This window comes from Triticum aestivum, chromosome 6A, assembly GCF_018294505.1.
Source record: "Triticum aestivum cultivar Chinese Spring chromosome 6A, IWGSC CS RefSeq v2.1, whole genome shotgun sequence".
Lineage (NCBI taxonomy): Eukaryota > Viridiplantae > Streptophyta > Magnoliopsida > Poales > Poaceae > Triticum > Triticum aestivum.
This window is the reverse complement of record NC_057809.1, coordinates 54,904,641-54,921,003: the sequence shown is the minus strand read 5'-3', so window position 1 is coordinate 54,921,003 and position 16,363 is coordinate 54,904,641. Positions and strand designations below refer to the sequence as shown.

At 43.5% G+C, this 16,363-nt stretch overlaps 1 protein-coding gene across 2 annotated transcripts; it reads left to right on the top strand.

The window, feature by feature from the left end:
- Positions 1 to 11,555: 11,555 nt before the first annotated feature.
- LOC123131971 (THO complex subunit 7B) lies at positions 11,556 to 15,824 on the top strand. Of its 2 annotated transcripts, none has more exons than XM_044551708.1 (3): positions 11,556 to 12,232; positions 14,156 to 14,806; positions 15,431 to 15,824. In XM_044551708.1, the coding sequence occupies exons 2-3, from the start codon at positions 14,213 to 14,215 to the stop codon at positions 15,563 to 15,565; spliced, it is 729 nt and encodes a 242-aa protein (XP_044407643.1). In that variant the 5' UTR covers positions 11,556 to 12,232; positions 14,156 to 14,212; the 3' UTR covers positions 15,566 to 15,824. The 2 variants fall into 2 exon arrangements, with proteins under 2 accessions (XP_044407643.1, XP_044407642.1); XM_044551707.1 differs by having other exon boundaries at positions 11,561 to 12,232; positions 14,172 to 14,806.
- The last annotated feature ends 539 nt before the right edge of the window (positions 15,825 to 16,363 follow it).

Genomic DNA, 16,363 nt, shown 5'->3' with positions numbered 1-16,363 from the left:
TTTGAGAAGGGGAATGAGAGTTTAGAGTAGGGAGTTGTATTGAGAATTTGAGATTAGACACAGGATGCATCCAGACAGATACGGAGGGTTTGTAATCCCCTAGCTAAACATAGATTTGAAGCCATGTGCCTCTTCAATTATTATTCCCTAGCACAAATTGCCTCACCCATAGCTCTTCATGAAGGCATGATCTCTGCTCAACTTCGTGGTTATTCACATGTGGTAATGGAGATTGACAACTTGAAGTTGGTCAATCTATGAAAGTCGCGCAGTAATACAAGGTCGATTGCAGCAACTATCTTAACAGAATTGGAGGAGATCGAAGCTAGTTTTGCCCCTCTCTCTCTCTCTTGGTTACCCATGCCGGTAGGGAGGCGAATATGCCAGCCCATCATTATGCTCGACATGCTTGTTCACTTGATGGGACTGAAAGCTGGCTAGATGTAACCCAGATTTCCTTGTTGCTAGTCAACGGGATCGTATGACAATTCCTTAATAAAGCTACTACACGTGATTGATGGAGATGAAGAGAGAGAAGAAAAGAAAGAATAAAGAAAGAAAAAAGGTGATCCGGGGTGGGACGCGTCCTACGTGGCAGTTTGACATGGCGCGTCCGCGAGGCCTTATATCCTTCCTACACTTGTCTTCAATATGAGGGTTCGCGAACAGCCAGGGCGTATAGGGATGATATGAGAGGTCTGGTTGAGTCATTTTTTTTTCTCTCTTTTGTCCGGTCACTAACCGGGGTGCACAGGCAAATGATACAGAATGTCATCAGCTTCATAGGGGCATAGACTGATCAATTTTCATCCAGGTCACAATTCTTTGCTCTTCTACTCCTGTGGCAGCTTTGATGATCTGTAGCACATTCATGCAACAATCAATTCTCTGAGAAAGTGAAAGAACTCTGGTTATGCAGACACGCATATGTAAATGGTCAATCTGTTTTTACCACACTGAATCACTTATCCATTGCTGAGTTAAAAAGTGGGGTTCTGAGGTACCAGTATGAACAGATCAATGGCCAACCGGCCTTATTATTGAACTTCAACTTGGGTCATTCTATAACAAATACCGTTCAAATCGAGGGATCTTCCATTTCTTTAGAAACTACAAAAGCAGTCTTGTAATCTCCGACTTCAGTGTTTCTGGTCAATAGTTCAATATATTTTTATACAATATATGACCCACTGTCCATAAAAAATGTTAATGTCCATCAAAACAACTCAATAAATGTGTTCCCAAAGATCACAAAAATGCACTCCAACTCTTTTTGAAACATACACTAATAAGATGAAAGTTTCCCTTCCGGATTATCTTGACACTTTACTTTAAACACTTCTTTACATGCAGCATTTGTCATAACTACTGGAACAGAGATATACATAGCTGGTTCTTTATATACAGTCAGACTAAATAAAAATCTGGCTACTGAATGAACAGGAGGATAGTGAACCCAATTTGTTAGGGGGTGTTTGATTCAGAGACTTTTTAGTCTCAGAGACTAGAAAAAGTCCCTAAAATATCCCTAGGAACCAAACGGGAGAGACTTTTTCTACAGGGACTAGAAAAAGACTCTATTAGAGAGTCTTTTTTGATTAGTCCCTGAGACTAGAAAAAGTCCTAGGACTTGTGAACCAAGCACCCCCTTAGTCCATTATCAAAGCATTAAACCCATTAACAGTCGCGTCATGGGCGCCTCGTTCTGCTATCCACGTCATCACAGGTACCGACAAAAAAAACGCGTTGGCTACCACGCGTCTTCCCCGCGACCCCCGCCTCCTGTCCTACCGCCGCCGCCGATGCCCGTGACCTAGCCCGCGTGTCTCCCCCACGACCCCCGCCTCCTCTCCCGCTGCTGCCACCGCCGGCGCCGGACGAGGAGGGGTGGATGAGACGGGGGAGGAGGAGGAGAGTGTGGGGGTGTCTGGGGAGGAGCGAGGGGTGAGAAGATGAGAGGGAGAGAGAGAAGAGGTGGTGTAGCAGGGCCGGACCGCCGTCCTCTTCCACTCCATCAACAGGCTTTCTCAACAGCAGGCTGCACCACCGCTCGAAAGCCACCGGTCTTCTTCCACTCCATCAATAGTTAGTTAGTCAGCCGCCTCCCAATGAACAGCACACAGTCTGGATACTTCCTTGGGTCAATTCCCCTGTTTTTTCACTGTCATATTCATCAGCAATTTCAGCGGCAGGGGGTGCTTGCCATAGTGGAAACGAAGCAAGAACTGGATGGAGCTCAGGATTTTGCTACTACCTTGCTAATAGCTTTGTGAGGTAATTTGGCTACCTATTTGTGTGTTTCTTTTCTGCTGTACCGATGTCTATTTTAATTTAGAAAATAGAAACATGAAGTGTGATTTAAGCATCTCAATAGCAGATGTTGTTAGCATGAACATAATGTGTACCGTACCTACTGTGCAAGAGAGCTGTGCCTGTGTTCCATTGTTGCTGATGTAGTAGCTTTCAATTCGCAGGCATGTCACCGATGGCAAGTGCAAGAAGAAAGCACCAAGGAAAATCCACAAATCCAAGAGGCAGAAGCATAAGCGCGTCCTGCTCAATGATCTCTTGGGTGAACTTATCAAAATGCTAGGTGAGTTAAATAGGTGTGCATCAATCACTAGCCCCCTCGACACCTTATAGATTACGTCACAGCTAGCGTTGCTTCAGTGAAGCTGTCTCTTAATTTGGGGGGTCGTTTCCTTTTCCATGTGGTTATTTGGAATGTCAGAGTTGAGTGTGGGTATGTATGAATCTGGGTCATGTTGTTACAATCCATGTCCAATTGTCCAAGTCATGCTTTTGGGGTGAATACTGGGGTTCAGTATGTGTCATGGATTTCTTTAGTAGATCCCAATGAATGTTTATGCCGCTGAAAACGTGGATGACCTCATTGAAAATTAGTAACACCAGAAGACCTCTCGATGTTTGTTGACAATTCATTACATTGTGCATAATTGTCAGCATATAAAACTGTGTAGTACCTGCATCCATTAATTCCAATCTTTTTCTAATCCATCTGTCTCAGGCTCTCAGCCATGCATCTTGCATCAAACTGTATGTGCCTTGGAGTATATTGCTTCTTATATTGCACCCATTATTAGTGAAGAAATTGCGAAATGCTTACTATGCATGGTGATTATTTAATCAGAGTAACATCTGACATGAAAAGGCACTTCAAATCAGGGCTAATTTTCACGCCTGAATACCTTTTACTTAGAACAAAATACTGGTACATCTTCTCTATTTTTAAATGTAGCCATCCCACTCTCCCTGGAAGCCCCGCCCCCTGCTACATTTTCATGGTCACCGCCCCCAGGAACGGCTACAAGATGAAGCGACGCACAAGGTTTCTTCTCGCCTTCTTCTGGTTTTTCTCTTTGATATCCATTTGTTGCCTTGGGTATTTCTTGATTCCTTCTCTTGTGTGTGTGTGTGCGCGCGCGCCGTGTGGGAGCATCTACTGCACTAATAGAATGCCAAGCATAGGAAGAGGCTCCCCAAGATGATATATGCTTCTTCAGTTTACGCACATTTTTTAGAACTTTTTTCACCCAATGATAATTCATTACTGCTTGAACTCTCCATGGTCAGACAATTTGGTTGGTGTCATGTTCTGAATGCATGGTGATATTGAGCACGTACAAGGCTTTCCGATTCAACCGCAATTTCCAGGGTAGTTGTTCTAGCAGGATATTGTATTTGTTACGGAAAACACGGATGAGTAATTACATGATATATTATTAATATTAAACTGTGTTGTTTCTCTGAAACTAACTTGGTATTTCAGCTATGGAAACTGATGTTCTAACCTTAGTTCCATAGATGAATCTTTGTTGTCTTTTTCAGAAAGGGAATGTCTGGTATATCTTTCTTTGTGGATTTATTCAATGAGTTTTCTACATTGGGCTGCATTGTTAAGAAAGAGTTTGATGATGCCACAAGAGCAAGAATTAAAAGTCGTTTGTAGAACCATGTTTCCTCATGGCAGGAGGCGAGCAATACTTTACTATTACAATGTTCATTTTCAATACAATCAGAAGTATGACACTGATTGTCAATTGTGCGTTCATGCAGGTTGCGCGTTCATGCAATACTTTACCCATGAAATAGAAGAGTTGTGCAGACGTGTGATTCAAGTTCTTCGACGGAATGGGCCCAACTCATTCAGTGAAGAACTTTCAAGGTTCTCTGTCGGAACTGGTTTGAGCTTCTATAAGTTCAGTTTGAAGAACAGTATCACAGAATAAGGAATCATGAAAATAATGAGGTAACAGCAGAGGGTGAGTGTTGCAAAAAAGATTGATGACTGGAGCTAAAAACAGGCAAGAGAATGTACAGAAAAGCCTTACTTTAGATTTAGCCAGTAGAGCACGTGCCCTTCGCATAGGGATAATAACTTTTAGTAAAACAGCAGCACCGGTTTGATTCAGGGTATACAATATCTTACAAACAGTCAAGGATTCACCAACTCACCAGTCAAGCATTAGATAGATAACAAAAAGGTAGGAATAACATGTGTGCAGAAGTACATTCCTACTCATCATGAGGATCGGTGTCAAGAAGGAACTAGGGATACCCATAGCATTTCCCCACTGTTTAATCAATCTTAGTGGATCTGGGTGGTCATGTAAATTAGTTTCACTTGGGGTGCATCCATCAGCCTCCTTAACCACATAATAGACAGTGGAGCTGAAACTTCCCCTCTTTTTTTAAGAATGCCTAGTCGGGTTCTTCTCCTACCAGTATCGAATAGAACTCGAAATCGAATTTCATTGCGGGAAATTAGGATTTCATGAGGGAGGAAAAGGGGGTGGAGAGTCGTACAACGCATTGGTGGGATGAAGATCAGAGAAGCGAATGCCTCTCGTAATTGATTGAAAAGTGCTCTGCTGCTTCAAATATCATGACAATTCAAATACAAACTGCAGGCCTGTACTTACGGTCAGAGATGATGGCTGAACATTCCTTATTTCCAATAACAATACTTTCCGCTTGAAGGAAGTTTCTTATTGGATTACATAATGCTTCCAGATCATCTTCGTTCTGGTCATAGCTATTCTGAGTTGTCATAGTCTTCAATGTTAGGCATCTAGGTGCCCTAAGCAGCTTGTCATTGACTGATTGATTTAGAAAACACATAGATTCCTGTTTCGCCTGTAGATAAAGTATGGTTAAATAGTTATGGAATTCCTCAGGAACTGTGTCCTGAAGTTTCCCACTTTCGAAGAAACTGGAAACCCATAATAGTTTCCTATGGTTATCTATGATCTCTTCTAGGTGCTTGGCAAACTCATACTCCCTGTGTGAGGTAATATATAAGATCTTTTAGATCATTAAAGTAGTGATCTAAAAAGTCTTATATTATTTTACAGATGGAGTCTTCTTTACCACTTATAAGCAACATACTCACTGAATCTACTCACGCTCATTCTGGAGTGATGAAGAATTGAGATGATAATGGAAATAAGATCCATGACATGTTGTTCCTAAGATGTGCGACTGATTGCAATGGAACAATATGCGGATGCACAAGTTCTTACCAAAACAGAGGTAGCACGGTCTAGAATATGGGACACCAAACTGCAAGTGACTTAGGAAGAATTATTGTGTGTTGAAACTGAGAGTTGAAAGGGAAGCTAGCAACTGGTCATGTATATCAGACACCTATCACAAGCAATTGATACTGATAGAGTCCAAATACTACAGTCAATTGTGATTCGAATAATTCTAAGCTTAAAAGAACCTCGAATCCAACAACATTTTCCGCGCACCATCTACTCGATGGTATGCCCATATGGATTGTTTGATCTCTTCTCCTCTGCAGACTGCAGGTGCAAGTTCCCCGCTCATTGAGGGCGTGGTCAGATTGCTTAATGAGTTCTTTTATTTTTGGGATTTTAAGATGACTATTGCTTGAGCACCATAGTTGTTTGCTATTTATTTCAGATCAAATTTCTCAATCAATTTTTCCTTCCAATTGAAATGAAATATTCGGCAAAATAGAATGATGTATATTGCGAGACTATGTACTGTACGATTTATTTGAGTAATGATGTGAAGGCAATGTATAAACTTGGTGAATTCACTTCAGTTTGCTGATACTGATATACCGCTATGTGTCCAGCAAGTGTGATTTGCAAGTCATATATAGTATGTATTCACAAACTTTTCTGTGTGTTCCATTGTACTAAGTCGAACATCCATGAGCACAGATTTGGTTCTAATCAGGTATCACATATTTCATGCTTGCAGTATAGTTTATTTTTCCATCTGTGCATCGTCAGTCTTGAGTACATGCTCTTGTGCCTGCCCAGCTTGCTCTGTTACTGAACTTGCCCTCTCTTCCTAAAGAGCAGACCTGATTTCCTTTATGTCCTTGAAGCAAATACCACAATGTCAGCTTGAAACTTTTTAGGACACACACAGAGCCAGAATGTAGATATGGGGTTTGACAGAAAGAGTACACACCGATTTTAGGTGCTGTATTTTAGAAGCGAGCCCCTCTTTTTCACGCCTACAAGCTCCTGCAAGTAAATCAACCGTCAGTCAGCATACTTTTATATTCATTGCTTGGAACAACAAGCTGAATCAACTGAAATTACTCACGCTATGGCAGGTCTTGGTGAGCAAGACTGCAAACTGCTGATAAAAAAGAAAATATCATGTTGTTAGACACCCATTTATCTGTGGTAGATACACTACTGTGCAATTGATGCATCAGTCTCACCAAACGATGTTGTTCTGGATCTCATAGGATCACCTGCATTTCGTTGGACTTTCTATGAAGCTTACAAACTAGGATGACTTGTATTTATAGTGACTACAACAGATCACTAGCCCATGAGTTGTAGCCTCCGTCCCAAAATAACTGTCTCAACAGATCACTAGGCCGATTTTAGGTGCTGTCATTTAGGGTCCTAGCTTGGTTATAAATCAAATCAAGGCTTGCTTACATAATATGAATGAATGGTGCAAAACCCATCATGCATCTAGTGGTAAATAATCTTTATTTTGCAAATAACATCTCTTATTGGGTGTTCTTCTCTGAATATAAACCTGATGACCCCTAAACCTATTTTGGATTGACAGATAGAGTATTGCATAGTGAGATTTATGAGTGTGACGCAGAGAAACAAGTATGGTGTCTGATTATATGGTCATCATCACATTTGTCTGAAAATTTAATTGCAAACATGGTTACAAAATTACAGTATTCAGAACTGATTCCATAATCTAATTCGTTTCTCTATCTATTTCACCTCAACCTGTCGCTGCTTTGGAACTCTCTTTGTCATCAATGATCAACCTAGACCCGCGAATGTGCGTAAGCTAAATAAGTGCGCACATAAACGCTCAGGAGGCGTGCCAATGGCACGTCCCAACCACTAGTATGACACCAAAAGCAGGATAAGTTAAGCTCCAGAATTCTAGTTTCCATGATTACTGCTTGATTGCATGAAGAAATAATTCAAAAAAATAATACAATGCGTAAATTGGATCCCGTGTTACTAATTAAGACTGGTTTCGTCACTGATCAATATCCTGCAGTCCCCGTTTCGAAAAAAATTAAACCATTTCAAAAAAAAAAATCCTGCGGTCCTACTCCAAACCTTACTATGAGAACAAAACCTCAGTATCCCTCTAGGATGTGAAGATTAGCACTCCCGACTGCCCTATAGCTCAATCACATAACGATGTGACTGCTACCAAATATATTAAACTGAAAAAATATGAACATGTCTATTCCTAATTGATTGAATTGGAATAACATCTGATTCAGTAGTAAGTACTCCCTCTGTTCCTAAATACTTGTCTTTCTAGGCATTTTAACAAGTGACTACATACGGAGCAAAATAAGTGAATCTACATTCTAAAATATGTCTACATACATTCGTATGTAGTAGTCATTTGAAATGTCTAGAAAGACAAATATTTAGGAACGGAGGGAGTAGAACACAGCAAGCCATGTCCAATTTCACAGGGACATACAAAGAACAATGAGACCAAGACATGAAACCACTAATCTAAAATGTATTTGCAGGGCATCTACTTGGTTGATTATTCAAGATAATTAAAACAATGTGCAGTACACCAAACACGAAAATGTGCGGCAGCAAACTGAGGGCACATCTCCATTGATTTATTGCTGATTGGATAAAATGCTTTCTCGATGATAGAAAATGTGCGTGTGTTTGTGGGTGGGGTCTTCCCTTGTTATAAATCCCCAAGGAGAACCAAATGCACCTGGCTAAAGAGCCCCTCGTCCAGCTGAAACCGAACCCCACCATGCCCCGCCACATGCAGAGGCAACAGTAGACCAAGAATTCCAAGGAAACCAAACAAGTAGCCGTATCTGCAGTGCGAGACCTGCCTGGCTTCATCGACAGAGTAAAATAAATAAACAAGAATGTGTGAAGCATTTGTTTGATGCAAACATAAGGAGGTTTTGTTTTTAGCAGCCATAGAATTTTGAAATGGTAGACCATCTACAATAATGCTATTACTGCATTGTTAAGTTTTAAGACCACTTGTCCCTAGAACTGCAGCCAGTAAGTCATTCAGTCCAAAATCATCCCTTAAAGGGAAATTTTCTGATATTTTTTTCAAATGAAACTCCCATATCATATCCATGGCCAAACTGAGGGTCTTCTTTCTTGGAAAGATAAAATAGGGCATTGCACTCAAAACTGTAATGGCCATTTGAGAACATAAAGATATCAAGTGTGCAGATTCATCACTCACTGATACTTTCAGTACATTAGCTGAATGGCCTGATCTCACTCCCTTAGCTCTAATATACATCTTTCCTGCGTTTTAACAGGGGAAAACGACTCATCAATCTCAAAAGAATGGTATGGAACGGTGGAGTGGATAGTTACCGCTCTTGCATCATTAGCACAATCTAACACGGAGTTACTTCACTAGACACATCAATTTGCTACTTATGGGGTGGACAACATGCTTAAAGTGCCAGCGTCGTGCGAAGTATTGGGTCAGCTCAAATCAACAAACTGGGCTGAATTTTGTAGATTTATGAAGTTGAACTTTGAAACTACAAGTTTTCTGCCAAAATATGCATGAATGGATACAATTTCACATATGCAAGGACTGAATAGTATAGAGATATGATAAGACTCGTTCATTTCCTCTCCATTGGTTTAGTTTTGGTGCTTTAGTTAGGACAGATACAAATGATAAGACTATTTCATTTTTTTTATCATGCTTTAGTCCAAGATAGCTCAGGTTTTCACAATTAAAAGTATCCCAGCAAAAGTAAGGTCAACTACAGAATTTAGGAACAGAAATAATACAGGAAGAAAATCAAAAGGCAAAAATAAAAATGCACCCAACAGAAATATAGTATATTTTCTAAGCACAACCTAAATATCAAATACTGAACTACAATTCTTTACGTAGTCCACTTTGGTTGCGATCTTCTCCTCGCTGAGGAACGCGACGGCCTGCAGCGCGAGCTTGAACATCTTAGAGCCACGGGGCACACGGCACACCTGCGCTCTCGGCGCAGGCCGCCATCGCCCGGACACTCCGGATTGGCGCTGAGCATCCATGGCACGGCGCTGCACAGCCTGGCAATGTCGCAAGCACCTAGCCCGCACCCCGCAGCCCTGCAGGAAGGCGGCGTTGGGCTTGACCACCCGCGTCTCTCGAGGTCGGCCGAGAGAAGGCAGGAGCCACGCTTGAGCGCACGGAAGAGGTCCTCGGAGGACCCGAATAGGCCCGGGTGATCGACACGAGGCGCGCAATCTCGGGACGCGAGAGGCCGGCGCCGACGGGGGCCAGGCAGGGCCGGCCCATAGGCCGGGGCAACCGCCCTGGGCCCCTGGGAGGTAGGGGCCCCAGCCCAGGTAGTAGTACAGTTTATGTATTAGGATATTTTTGTCTTTAGGTCCAGAAAAATAAGAGGAAAAAAAGGAAGCCCAAGCCCAGCACGTAGGTAGCACTCACGGACCGAGAAACAATCGCTAGTTCGCTCCGCTGCGGCAGCACTCCATCGATGTCGTCAAGCTCCAGTCTCTTCGCCTCCCCCAAATTCTCCAATCCCAGAGAACAGCGCCGCCGCTCCCATGCACTTCCAAATTCGAGGTGCCGCTCCCTTGCACCCATTAATGGAGACCGATAGTGCTATTCTCTTTCCCAATCATCTCTCTTTGCATCCTTAACCTTCCCCATCAAGTAGACGTTTGAGGCATCACCGCATCAGAGCTGGTACGTCTCCCTCCAATTCTTCTCTTCCTAGATCATACTCTTCTGTTGGCCTGTAATTCAAAGCTTCTTTGGATCCAGGGATGAGAAGGGGGGATGTGGAATGAGTGTTTCAGCCTTGCAGATCTGGAAAGCTACATCGACAATTCGACATCAAGCCATATGCTCATATTCAGGTGCTTTTGTTCCTTGTATTGACTGTTTTTCTACAATTGTTTGGTGACATATCTTTTAAAAAATGGTTACTAATGAGAAAAGGAAACGAAAAAAACTTAAGAGATGAACTAGTAAACTCACCGAAAGCTTCAATTGCCATTTTTTTTATAAAAAAGGTAGTTAGAAACGGTAGTTCTTCGAATAACTTGAAGTGTTCAGAAGTATATTTGGCTTCTTACTTAGCTCAAAAGACTTTTATTGAATGATATTTAATTACGCAAATGTTGTGCTAAATTTGTAGAAACGGTTTCTCAAAATTATGTTGAATCAGATGATCTCTTCTCGGAATTACGACTACGACAAATGACTATACCAGAATCTGATGTGCCATTGCGTGCTATGGAGATTTTCGAGTTTGTTAGAGACATAGACTCTTTTCCAAATATATTAATAGCTTATCGAATTCTATTTGCTGTAGCATTCACTGTAGCATCAGCTGAACGCAGTTTCTCAAAGTTGAAGTTATTGAGAAATTATTTGAGATTATCAATGTCACAGGAAAGATTGAATGGTCTTGCTACTTTATGCATTAGGAAAGCAAAGTTGGATGAAATAAATATTGATGCACATATCTGATCATCATATTCAGGAAGCTTTGGAGACATTTTCTGCGGGTGAAGACATCGAGTAACGAACAGATTGAAGAAAATAGAATCTAATGTAAGCTCTCAGGCATTAACATTATATCTCATGATAACACAAACGCTTCCAGTTGCTATCACTTTGGGCAAGGTTTTCATACTTAAAAGAGCGAGATGATTGTCTCTTTATGCCCCTTAGAAGAGCGATCTTTTATAGAACTATATTGTTTCCATGCTATTAGAATGTACTCCCTCCGTTCCAAATTACTCGTCTTAGAAATAGATGTATCTAGAATTAAAATACATCTAGATACATCCATATTTGTGACAAGTAATTTGGAACGGAGGGAGTAGTTCTCTAGACCATGAATCTATGCTATGTACTGAATTGCTTTCGAAATAGAATGCATTCTGAATTTTTATTTGTCCATAAGAGTCTCATTTTGTCGTCTCGCCCCGGGGCCCTGAATATATATGGACCGGCCCTGGGGCCAGGGTCCCCTCCGCTCTGGCGCAGAGGAAGACCGGGTGCTTGGCCACGAGGGCCGCAACGTCGGCGCCGGAGAGGCCGAGGAAGGAGAGCACGGCGTCGGGGTTGGAAGGGGCCCTGAGGTGGGAGAGCTTGGCGGAGGCCTTGCGCGCCTGCGCTCGGGCGACCAGGTAGTCCTCCACGGCGAAGCCAGAGGAGCTCGGGGCGGCGACGGGCGCCGCGGCGGAGCTGGGTTACGGGAGATGCGGAGCGAGGCGAGAGGACCTGGGCGAGGATGCCGCACCGGAGGAGGAGCATGACGCCGGCCGCCGGCGGCGAGGAGAACGGGAAGCAGCGGCCTGTTCGGCTTGAGGCTGTCTTACCCCCGAAGTTGGGATGAAATTACCCACCTCCTGCCACTCAGAAATAACGAAGCGGTAGGGCCGGCCCCGTCTCACACGCGCCAGTCCGTCTCCCCCATCCCCTCTCGGCGATTCTCCTAGGGTTAGCGCCGCCGCCGGCCGCTGGCCGCCTCCGCCGTCGTCCCGTCTCCTTCTCCTCCGCCCCGCGTACCTGACCCGCCGCTCGAGCTGTGCCACGCGACTGTTCTCCGCCGCCAAGCTAGTCGGACGGACCACCGGCCGCGCCCGCCTCCCTCGTCGGCCGCAGTTGCGAGCCGCCCTCGCCCGCCAGTCGCCGCCAAGCTGCGCCCTCCCCATCTCCGAGCCTGCTCCGCACGGTACTACTCCTCTCTCGCTCCCCTCTGGTTCATACTAGCTGCATTTTTTTTTCTCAAATCTGTTCTAGTGATCTTATCTGCACGCCTCTGGAGAAACTTTGCTTTGACTGTACCCCTGCACTGATTTGACCTGTCTGAATGACTTGTTTTCTTCCTCCTCCTCATGTACGTATTATGTATGCACCGCAGAATCGCGGTATTTTTAGAATTTGTGTGTGCTGAATTAGTTGCAAATTGTAGTTGGTTGTGTGTAAGTTGAAATGTAAAATTTGTGTGGAGGCAAAGTGCTTGCAATGTTTTTGTGGCAATTTGTCCTTATATGGTACTAGTATTTTGTTGTGAAATAGATGGAAAAGGCAATTTGGGATGAACAACACACAAACTGTTTCTTGTGAGTTATGCAAAGAGGAGGTTTATGTTCATAATAGGCCTTTGGGATGTTGAACCGGAGAGGTTACATAAAATTTGGGGAGAAGATTTTTGCCAGGACCTAGAAAACATTTAGGAAGAAGCAATTGAAAAGCGTGGGACTTATTGAAGAAAGAGTATGCGCAATTCATGGTGTTAATTACTCCAAAAATATATGAACAAAATAAACTTGGTAGTCTGTTAATTTACCTATAAGTTATAACATGATCATTTGCAGCTAAGACAACATTTACTGAGATCCTTATTGTTGAACAGCATCTAAACAATCTCTCAAGTATTTAGTGTATTCAATCCCACAACCACAGTTCAGACAGCTAGTTACCAAATGGGTTTACAGCTTCCTCACAGCACACAACCCACATCTACTTTCCCACAGCTGCTTTCTGTTTAGTTTTAAGCCACAGCCGAACCAATATTTGTGTTTCTCCCATGAGAATTTGCAGACACCCAAAAGGACACATGCATATTTTTCGCCATTTTGACATTTAAAAATTTGTTTATTAAACCCAGGAGTTGTTTTGTACTTCCGTTTCTCTTGGATTTTTTTGTTGGATGAGGTTTTTGAAACCTTTGTAGTTTCTGGGGTACGTTATAGTCCTGTTCTCTTCCCCCGAATCATTTTCCCTGCAGCACCGTGGTGAGCGGCAGAAGATAGGGTTAGCGGGCCGCCACCCCGAGATCACTCCGTAGTGAAGCTACACTTGCCCCTCTGCCGGCCTGAGCTCGCCCTGTCCCCAAGCTCCATCACATCCCGCCGTCGCCCTGTACCCAAGCGTCACCTCATTCTGCAGCTAGTGCGCCCGGGGAGGTTAGGCTGTGGAGCCGGACGACCGCCATCCTGGTCGTTGTCCCAGTCGCCCCATTGTTCCTCTGCCTCAATCCCGCCTCGACGTCCAGTGTCCAGGCCAGCCTCCATCCCTCAAAACACCGTCGTCCAGGTCGTACTCCCAAGGTACAGAGTGCGGATGGGTCTGTGTCTATGTGAAGTGAACTTGTTATATATGTATGCAAGCATGCGTGATGGATATTGTATGTATGCTTATCTGTGAAAATCAATCTGTGGTTTTGATGTATCAATGCATGTTTGGATTATTTTTTTTGTGTGTGTGGATGGATGCAATTTCTTAGAATTAGCATGCTGATCTTGTAGTTGTTGTGAAGAACTCCGCTTGCTGCCTTGCCTTCCGTTGCCCACAACGAATGCCCTGATTCTAGTGATTCTTGGATGAACTTGAGATGTGCTGTTTTAGTTGTGTTTGGTTCAAATAGTATTTCAGCCCATTGCCAAGCCTACCTGGATACACACGTGCTTTTTGCATTCTTGCTAGGTGCTGTTAGAGCAAATGTTCATATGTACATGTATGGATATAGGTTAGTCAAATTTGTAGCCTTGTAGATGTTCTATAGTTTACGGATATGCAAGCATTCAAGTGCATTTTCATACAGACGCACCAATTCAAAACAGTTGAGCTAATTGATTTATAATTAATACAGTTTATTCTGTTCTTAGCTCTGCGCTGATTTCAGTTGGTCGATCCCTCAAATTCTGAAATGCTTACCAAAGGGAGGAGAGTTGCCGGGAGGGGTGAAGACATGTCTGCACATTATGCATTTGGGCCACATGAGGATGATGCGATTATCAAACATCGGCTTCTGACTAGGACCACAACTACCAGGGGTGAACCACCCCTAAAGAAGCTCCAAAAGAAGTTCATGTCCTTCGCCACCGAGGTAGAGAAGGATGCAGACAATACAAGTGATTGTGAGAGGCTGTACAAGGCCTTTCTGCAGGAAATAAACACTTTTGAGCTGCCTCTTCTAAAAAGCAAGGCTGTAGTTGATGCAAATCTCAGGGAAAAGGAGAGCTTCAACGAGCTGCAGGTTGAGATCCAGCGACAAATCTTGCAAGCTCAGACTGATATTGAGGATCTTAAAAAGCAACTTGAGCAAAGCAAGATTGAGAGGCAGCACAAAGAGGAGTGTGAAGCAATCAGAAAACTGATTTCCTCGCAGCCTCCACGGTCAGAAACCGAGAAACTTATCGCTAATCTTGAGAAGGAGATAGCTAATTTGGAGGCCGAGAGTGCAGCATGTACAAGGACGTTAGAGCTTAGGAAGAAGCAGTTTGCTCTTCTTCTTCATGTGGTGAGTTCATGGTTATGTTATCTTTTACTTTCAGAATCATGATTTTCCTCCTCTGTAAGATAGGATATCAGTTGAAATAGTTATGGTAAGGTTAAAGTTTGATCATGAATCATTGGTAGAACCATGGAGCTGCTGCTCCAGCCATATATACCATTCATTTCTACCTCGAGTTAGGAGCCATGTCAGGAAAAAGCACTGCAAAGTACTGCAATAACACTACTTTTGGATATGGATGTCATCTAGCAGGTCTCTAGGAGTGGAGCTGTGGCTCCATGAAGCTAACAAACGTCTCTCAGTTTTCATACTTCTCCTGTCTATATTTTCCACAATCCAGCATGATTTTTAGGAAGGAACAACCTGGTTATTATACATGACCAATTACTGAATTTTACATCAGTGCTCACCAACATTTAGGTGTAGGATATGCAGCCATTTCCTCTCAATCAAATGATAGCAGTACATCCATTTAATTTTAGTTTCAAAACTGAAAATTTAGTGCAGTTATCTTCATTTTTAGAATTCAATTGTGTGCTTTACTGTCTTGCTTTAAGCCGCTACATATTTTTCTTTCGGGGCTGGGTCCGGAATATGGTTCTGCCTGCTCTAATGTGGTACCTATTACAGGTGGAGGAATTGCAAATCTCGATCGAAGATGAGCAAAGGAACATAGCAGATGAGCTGAGAGCAGCCACTGAAGAGCCAAAGTTGAGCATAGAGGAAGGCAGCGGCGGTGCTTCGGATGCGATGGCTGTAGACTGATTAACGATCCTAGCACTAGCGAGTTGCTTACCCTGCACGCTCAAGCATGCCTCGGTAGTTTCTGGGCGTGGTGTTTCTTTGTAAGAGATCCCTTTTTGTTGTTGTTGCTGTGGTATCTTGAACTGTAAGCTGTACTTGACGTCGAACCATTCCGTGCTTGTATGATAGAGATGCAGAATCATTCTGCTGTAATATGTACTCCAGATTTAGAACTGCAGCGTGATTATTTATCGAAAACGGCGGAGTCAACAGTGTGCTGCATTTGCCATGCTTTCTGGGGTAAAACAGGCTGTCAAGGAGTGCCTGAAACTCTGGCTGATGAATTTGTCTAACTCTGAACTGAGATGTTGGCAATTTGTCTAACCCATGACAAGGTGCAGCCGCCGGTGGGCGAAAACGCCAAATCCGGTGACGGCGACAGCAGCTGCAGATCCCCTTGATTTTTGGCCGGCGGCGGGACGAGGAGGTGGTGGAGGACATCGGCGGAGGCCTACAAGGCTTCCCCGGCAGCCGTCCGATGCCGACGGGGAGGGGTAGGAGGGGCAGTGGGGGCGAAGATGCGGCGCGGGAGGGGAAGGAGAGGCAGCCGAGGAGAGATGTGCCGCTTTACTCGGTGGAGCAAACATGGAGTAAAAGTAGTAAAAAATTTAGAAAGGAGTAAAATTATACTCCGTTAGGCCAGATTGGGGATCGACCAGGTGCTGGTTAGTGGAGTAAAAAAGCTAAACATACTTCACTAACCGGTTATAGAGGATCGGTTAGAAATGCCCTAGGAGGGTAAAAAAAAATGTTTCCGCC

What these genes read in the sequence shown, in the direction of transcription:
- LOC123131971 (XM_044551708.1), top strand. Translation starts at nt 14,213, where the DNA reads ATGCTTACCAAAGGGAGGAGAGTTGCCGGGAGGGGTGAAGACATGTCT. An exon ending in TTGCTCTTCTTCTTCATGTG is followed by an intron (nt 14,807 to 15,430) that starts GTGAGTTCATGG and finishes TACCTATTACAG; the next exon opens with GTGGAGGAATTGCAAATCTC.